Source organism: Arachis ipaensis, chromosome B03, assembly GCF_000816755.2.
Source record: "Arachis ipaensis cultivar K30076 chromosome B03, Araip1.1, whole genome shotgun sequence".
Lineage (NCBI taxonomy): Eukaryota > Viridiplantae > Streptophyta > Magnoliopsida > Fabales > Fabaceae > Arachis > Arachis ipaensis.
The window spans coordinates 129,862,743-129,870,476 of record NC_029787.2 but is presented as its reverse complement, the minus strand read 5'-3'; the positions used below and the strand labels follow the sequence as shown (position 1 = coordinate 129,870,476).

The following is a 7,734-nucleotide window of genomic DNA, read 5'->3' as shown; positions in this document are numbered from 1 at the left end:
TCTAAAATTTATATATAAATGAAATGTCGATGAAAAAGCCAACAAATTATAATTCAAATGACATATACTCTCTCTTCTTCACCCAGAAAAAAAAAAAAGAGTTATTGAGTGTGTAAAACATTGTCACATTTCAATACATGACCAGGATGCAATGACGTCACAATCAACGGCCATCTCAAAGCATAAACACAATGTAATAACGGTCTTGACTTTGTTAGAGAAGTATTAGTCATTATTTATCGCGGGTGGAGAAAATGACAAGAAGAGGAGACAGAGGGTGCAATATAAATATGGACCAGAAAGTCTACGGGTGAAAGAAAGGGTATTTGCGAAGGTTCCAGGAAAGAAAGGTTAGTCAAATAGAAATTGAGAAAGAAAATATATCAGTCAAACAAATTTGCATCACCCTTTGACAAGTGTAAAGTGGCGCTTCTACTTATTATTACGTTATGCTGACACTGCTACACTACCCTTGCTAGTTGTACGTCCCGCACTCCCGCGTCGAAAAAAAAAAGCAATACAGTATCTCTTCCAAAAAACAACATCATTACATTCTCTCTCCGCGTTAAACCTTGATTTGAACTTTCCAACATTACATTACACATTCATTCATCATTGTACTACAACATCTCTATCTCTTTTTGTTTAGATTTTAGGTGAAAAAGAATGAAAAATAAAAAAATACGTAGCCTTGTCTAGTCTGAATGTTTTTTCCGCTCAAAATCTCAAAAGACAACTCTGCTTTGCTGCTTACAGTTCTACAAAACTGCGGTTGAATCTAACCCATCCCAAGTGATTGTGACTTGGATTCCATTTCCATGGCTGACGTCAAGTGCTATGTTCCCCCTAATCAATTTAGTAAGCGTTCTTTGACCCTCTTTTTGCGGATTATCTCTTACATGCTTTCTTCATTCTAGTTGATTTCCAAAATAGATATGTGACTGCTAGAATCATAGCAATAGCATCATATTATACGAACATTTCCCTATTTCCCTTAACAAGAACTCTGTGAGGCCTTTTTCTTCCAGTCCCAAAATATTAATTCTGATTATTACTCAGTGAAGAAAATTTTGCATGGTTTTGTAGCCAGCTTTCTCATCTCAGAATAAGGGTGGACAATGGTTTGTGTTGAGTTTTGAAGTCTATAGTCTCTGCATGTTTGAACTTGGTTAGCTTAGCTTCAACTGCCATGTCTTAGTACTCAGAAGTTTTTTTTCCCTTTCTTATTTCTGTAGTTTGGTTGACTTGGTTCATAAGAAACCGGACTAGATAGTTATCTTGTTAGTGATGAAAAGGGAATCAAGTTGCTTACAAATCTTGGTATGCGTAAATCGGGAGTGAATTGCAGTCTCTTGTTGTCCATGTTTGCTTCAATATATATTGACTAAAAAATTGAAGCTTTCATTTTCTGTTTCTTTTTCTTCTCTTCTCTCTTTTTTTCCGTCCACTTCACTGACCTGAGTAAGGGAAGCAGTACTGTATCACTGTTATTAATTGCGTTTCTCTGAGTTATTTAAAGCAATCTGTATCAATATCTAATTGCTATTCTCTCATGGAAACAGATATTGAGCAAATTCTTATAGAAGCGCAGCGTCGATGGCTGCGCCCAGCTGAAATTTGTGAAATTCTCAGTAATTATAAAATGTTCCAAATTGCTCCAGAGCCTGCACATATGCCGCCAAGTATGATTCTCTTCTTCCCAAGTCAACAGTTGTCTTGAGTTCTTAACGACTTCCTTTTACTTGATTTGGGCAAAAAGGAATTAAAATTCTTTTTCCGTTACTTGTTTTTCTTCTTCTATTTGAAAGGGATAAGGGGAGGGAATTATTATTCATGGGCACTTTTGGTTCGCATTTTCACTTTCCATTTTAATTTTCAGTATTCTCTATTTTCAAGATTTTGTTGCGGGAAAGAGAAAATAGGAAAAACAATAAAATCTTGTTTTCTATTTTCATATCCTGTTTTCACTATTTCTTTCACAAAATCTTCAAAACAGAAAACACTAAAAATGAAAACAAAAATGCAAACGCAAACTAAACACATAATATTTTCTAGATTTAACATTTTATGAGGTGACTTGGGCCTGCACTATTGTCAAGCATCAGTGTGCTGTGTTTGATTTCAAGATGTTCCTCTGTCTAATTATATTTTTGGTTGACATTAGGTGGTTCACTTTTCCTGTTTGATCGGAAGGTGCTGAGATACTTTAGAAAGGATGGCCACAACTGGAGAAAGAAAAAGGATGGAAAAACAGTGAGGGAAGCTCATGAGAGACTTAAGGTAAATATATAGAAGCTAAGATCACCATCATAAGTTTTATTACAAGTTACAACTCACATTTAGCAGGCACTGAAATGATAAATGAAGCTGTAAGATTTATTTATTGCCATTAAAAATGAATTCTGCTCTAGGACGTGTATCAATAGCTTCTTTCTTTCTTATAAATTATTAATTTGAATGGATTGTGATGCTTTTAGGCTGGAAGTGTGGATGTGTTGCACTGCTATTATGCACACGGAGAAGAAAATGAAAATTTTCAAAGACGCACATACTGGATGCTTGATGAGTAAGATTTTTTTTTTCTTAATGTTATTAAAGATCTCAGCAGAGGTTCTCCTTTATATTTTTATCCAGGAAAATGAAAACTTTCAAATACGCACATACTGGTCCTTATGTAGGTGTTTCTTCTTGGTTAATGGTGATTTGCTTTGCTTTACCTAGTGCCGATGAGAAAGATTCAGCAACAGTTGATCACATTCTTATGTTTAATTTAATTATATTCCAGAAATAGATCGTTTCTATTTCATGCATCTAACTGTGGATTGACCTCTTCTTGGTATCATCTTGTCTCATTTATTGTATCTAAATATTATTGTAGGGAACTCTCGCACATTGTTCTTGTCCATTATAGGGAAGTGAAGGTAACATGCTACAATTTTATCTGCTATTTTTTGGAAACTAGTTAGATGGTCAAGATAATCTTTAACCCCCTCTTCTTCTCTTCCCTTTTCCTTAAAATAATCAAGAAACTAAGGCAAATTTTAGAGGTGCTGCCAAAGAAAATCAAGAATCTCTTCCTTATGCACAAATTGACAAACTACCAGGTTCCACAGAGAAGGAAATTTTTTTATCATGTAGTCTTCATCCACATAACTACCAGGTTCCATCACATACAATAGATACAACAAGCATGAAGAGCACTCAAGCAACAGAATATGAAGAAGCTGAGTCAGGTATTTCTTTTGTTTGTAGCCTCATTTTGTTGATGATTTCAGATGTTTTACTTTTGCTTAAAATAATCAGGCAACTAAGGCAAATTTTAGAGGTGCTGCCAAAGAAAATCAAGAATCTCTTCCTTATGCACAAATTGACAAACTACCAGGTTCCACAGAGAAGGAAATTTTTTTATCATGTAGTCTTCATCCACATAACTACCAGGTTCCATCACATACAATAGATACAACAAGCATGAAGAGCACTCAAGCAACAGAATATGAAGAAGCTGAGTCAGGTATTTCTTTTGTTTGTAGCCTCATTTTGTTGATGATTTCAGATGTTTTACTTTCAAGAATAGAGAAACATAGTTCGGTTAATATTTATGCCTTAGCTCTTTAGTATTTTCTTGTGTTTGTTTGTATTTCGTATTTGTAAGTTGTAACTTGGTGTAGTGTTTACAGCATTGAATAATTATGCAAGTTCAGAAGACTACTCCTTCCTTGAGACACAACACCCAGTTGTTGAGAAGATTCCTGATCCTTATTGCCCGCCACAGTTCATAAGTAAATTTCTTCATTTTTATTTGCTTTACGCTTTTATCTTCCATATATCCACGCCTCTGTATTCATGCAGGTTCTTACCTGATATGTTGTACTAATTGCAATATTGAAACCATCACAGATGAACAAGAGAAGTTGTGTGGCACTCCTGGGATGAATCATATCATGCTCAGTCAAGCTGGCAAAATCAAAGACATTCATAATGTTAGATTGGCATATGAACCCCCACAACACCTTGGCTTTTCAATGTGGGAATATATCTTGGAAAATAATGGGAGAAGTCAATACATGCCTCTTCAACCCGTACTCCCTGAAATCCAACCTGATAACATGGGAATCAATAGCAATCCCTCTCTAATGAGGTCAAATTTCACCACTAATATTACCAAAGTGAATGGGAAAGAAAATATGGTACAAGTTGAAGGAAATTGGCAGGTAATGAATGAGTTATATGAATTTGATCCTCAAAGATCCTTGGAACAGTGTCTTATACATCAAGATAAACCAAAGGTTCTTATGATAGATGACCCTCAAGAAAAACTATTAGATGCAAAAGAGAAGATAGAAACCAATAGAAGCCTGGATGGAATAGATGATACAAATTTAACTCTAAAGAAGGCTCTGTTAGATGGATCCCTTGCAGAAGAGGGTCTGAAGAAGCTTGACAGTTTCAACCAATGGATGAGTAAAGAACTTGGAGATGTGGAAGAATCTAAAACTCCATCCACTTTTAGTGCTTATTGGGGTACAGTTGAAAATGAAAATGATGTGGACAATGCAACTATTCCTTCTGAAGTGCACCTGGATACCTATGCACTGGATCCATCTATTTCCCATGATCAACTTTTTACTATTATTGACTTTTCCCCAAGCTGGGCATTTGAAGGTTCAGAAACTAAGGTGGATCTTTTGATATTCTGTACTTGCTCTCAGTTTTGATGTTATGTTCACTGGACTTTTTCCCAACTCATTCATATTACTTCTTCAGTTCTATAATTTTGATTATTTGTTTCTTCATTTGTTACAAACTTGTACAGATTCTCATTTATGGACAATTCTTGAGGAGTCTACAGGAAGCTGAACAATGTAAATGGTCTTGCATGTTCGGTGAGGTAGAAGTGCCAGCTAATATCATTGACAATGGTGTTCTTTCTTGTTATACTCCTCCACATAAAACTGGGAGGATTCCTTTCTATGTAACTTGTTCCAATAGGTTAGCATGTAGTGAAATACGAGAATTTGATTTCCGAGACATTTACACTCAAGAAGTCAACAATGCAGCTGAGCAGAGAGAGAGCATTTCTGATAATTTCAGTGTGCGATTTGAAGAGCTGCTGTACATGGGGCATACCTTACCTCAAAACTTCGATCCAATCAGTGTAAGCGAGAAATCTGAACTGAGAAGTAAAATAAGTTCTTTGCTGAGGAAGGAGGAGGATGATTGGGATAAGCTGCTGAAACTTACTCTAGAGAAAGATTTTTCTCCACAAAATGTACAGGAGCATCTGCTTCAAAATCTTTTGAAAGATAAGTTACTTGGGTGGCTCCTTCAAAAAGTCATCGAAGATGGGAAAGGCCCTAATGTATTGGATGAGGGTGGCCAAGGAGTACTTCATCTTGCGGCTGCTCTTGGCTATGATTGGGCCTTACAACCCACAGTAATTGCTGGTGTAAATGTGAACTTCTGCGATGTAAATGGATGGACTGCTCTTCATTGGGCTGCATTCTGTGGCAGGTGAGAACTTTAGTGCTTGTAGAATGTAATGCATTTGATCAAAGTAGTATTTGAAGCTGATTATATCTGTCTACCATATTATAAGTTTATAGCTGATTATATCACTAATATTAATTGCAACTTTGTTGCTAGTATGTGAGAAATAGTTTGTTATTGGCTTGATGGATGAAATGTCTTCAATCAAGAAACTGATAAAAGTTCTGCTGGGAACTGTATTAAAAATTCCAACAAAATCTGGATAAACTAATTATAGTACTTCAATGATTGGACTTTCTTTACATACGTCTCAATTCTAATTTTCAGGGAGCTCACAGTTGCTTCCCTCATCTCTCTTGGCGCAGCACCTGGGGTGCTGACTGATCCAAGCCCAGAGCATCCTTCTGGTAGAACACCAGCTGACCTGGCTTCTGCAAACGGTCACAAAGGAATTGCAGGGTATCTTGCAGAATCTTCAATAAGCGTGCAACTATTATCTCTTGATATGAACAGGGACACGAGAGAAAGTTCTGGATCAAAAGTAGTATACAGAGTCCAACACAATACTACTGAAGTTAATGATGATCGCCTATCATATGAACTGTCACTGAAAGATTCACTGGCAGCAGTGTGTAATGCCAGCCAGGCTGCTGCACGTATTCATGAAGTTTATAGAGTGCAATCTTTCCAAAGAAAACAACTGAAAGAATATGATGATAAATTTGGAATATCTGATGAAGATGCTCTTTCTCTTATAACTGTAAAACCACACAAGGTTGGACAACGCAATGAGCCTGTACATGCAGCTGCAATACGAATCCAGAACAAATTCCGCAGTTGGAAGGGCAGAAAAGAATTTTTGATGATTCGCCAAAGAATAGTTAAAATTCAGGTGTGTCCCAATGTCATAAATGGTCATACTGTTCACATTTACCTTTAATTTTTATTCCTATTCTTCTTCCAGGAACGCTTCTAATTGATATGATTCTAACTTCTCAGTTTCCATTATTTAGGCTCATGTAAGGGGGCACCAGGTTAGGAAGAACTGTGGAAAGATAATTTGGTCAGTTGGAATTTTAGAAAAAGTTATTTTGCGCTGGCGCCGAAAAGGTAGTGGTTTACGTGGATTTAAATTGGAAGATGTTCCCGAGGGAACTATGGTACAAGATACACAGTGCAAGGAGGATGAGTATGATTTCTTGAAAGAAGGCAGAAAGCAAACAGAGGAAAGGTTGCAGAAAGCCCTATCCAGGGTGAAGTCAATGGTTCAGTATCCAGAGGCAAGAGACCAATACCATAGGCTGTTGAATGTTGTAACTGAGATCCAAGAAAACCAGGTACTTTACCCCTTCTTTTATGAGTTTTTATCAATTTTCCTGCTTTGTAAATCAGCGGTATGTTCTTTTTTTTTTTCCAGTCAATATATCAAAGCAGTAATTTTCATTCCGTTAAAAATATATCCAAACGTTCTGCTCAAGCTCAACATTGATTTCTTCGTGTGAGATTTATGAATTCAGAGTTGCATCAACTTGAGAGCATTATATCAGGCCTTGCACATGACTGTTTGTTCTGTTTGTGGCAGTAAAGAACATCTTGTGTATATGCCTTTTGCAGCTAAAACATCATAGGAGTTCAGAAGAGAGAAGAGAATTTGATAACCTCATTGATCTTGAAACTTTGCTGGACGAGGATACTTTCATGCTTACAGTCATTTAGAATTTAGCATATGTTCCATTGTTTTATGGAATAGAATGAGCATTGCACCTAGGAGTCTGACGATATGTTGCCTTAGTTTTGATGTCTTTTTTCTTTTTTAATAATACTACTTGTTCCCTGCTTCCCTTGTACAGCAGATAATTGCTGAAATGCGACGTTATAGGTTCAAAGCGATGTAACTACTAAAAATACTCGACTTTAATCTAATACCTTGGTCATACATGAGTTATGGTAACGCAGAATGATACTTCCTTATTCCGCCCAGCTTTTCACAATAAAATCATTTAATCCCAGCGCCATTTGAAACATCATTGGAATGGATACTCAAGTAGTTAGTTTATGCGTCCGAAGACATACTCTTATTAGTCCAAAGAATGCCCACCTATAACAAAACTTAGTAATATATACACTGTAAAGTGTAGTCTGAGTGCAAATTATTCAAACACAAGTTAGTTGCTAATCTTGGTGGACATTTGCAGCGATGTCGGTGAAATTTCCACCCATATATTTTTACTGCTATTATTGTGAAAA

The 7,734-nt window shown here is 36.3% G+C and overlaps 1 protein-coding gene across 9 annotated transcripts in view; it reads left to right on the top strand.

The window, feature by feature from the left end:
* The window catches only part of LOC107631666 (calmodulin-binding transcription activator 3), a 19,553-nt gene extending 12,092 nt beyond the window's left edge, over nucleotides 1–7,461 (top strand). Inside the window, exons 1-12 of one of the 9 annotated variants that reach the window (XM_016335182.2) lie at nucleotides 473–858; nucleotides 1,563–1,682; nucleotides 2,165–2,280; nucleotides 2,478–2,566; nucleotides 2,879–2,921; nucleotides 3,304–3,511; nucleotides 3,678–3,779; nucleotides 3,898–4,676; nucleotides 4,814–5,511; nucleotides 5,815–6,379; nucleotides 6,501–6,824; nucleotides 7,102–7,461. In XM_016335182.2, coding sequence (XP_016190668.1) covers nucleotides 819–858; nucleotides 1,563–1,682; nucleotides 2,165–2,280; nucleotides 2,478–2,566; nucleotides 2,879–2,921; nucleotides 3,304–3,511; nucleotides 3,678–3,779; nucleotides 3,898–4,676; nucleotides 4,814–5,511; nucleotides 5,815–6,379; nucleotides 6,501–6,824; nucleotides 7,102–7,203 — 3,186 coding nt within the window. In that variant the 5' untranslated portion in view covers nucleotides 473–818 and the 3' untranslated portion in view covers nucleotides 7,204–7,461. The other 8 variants (XM_016335181.2, XM_021119835.1, XM_016335183.2 and 5 more) reach the window with 8 other exon arrangements.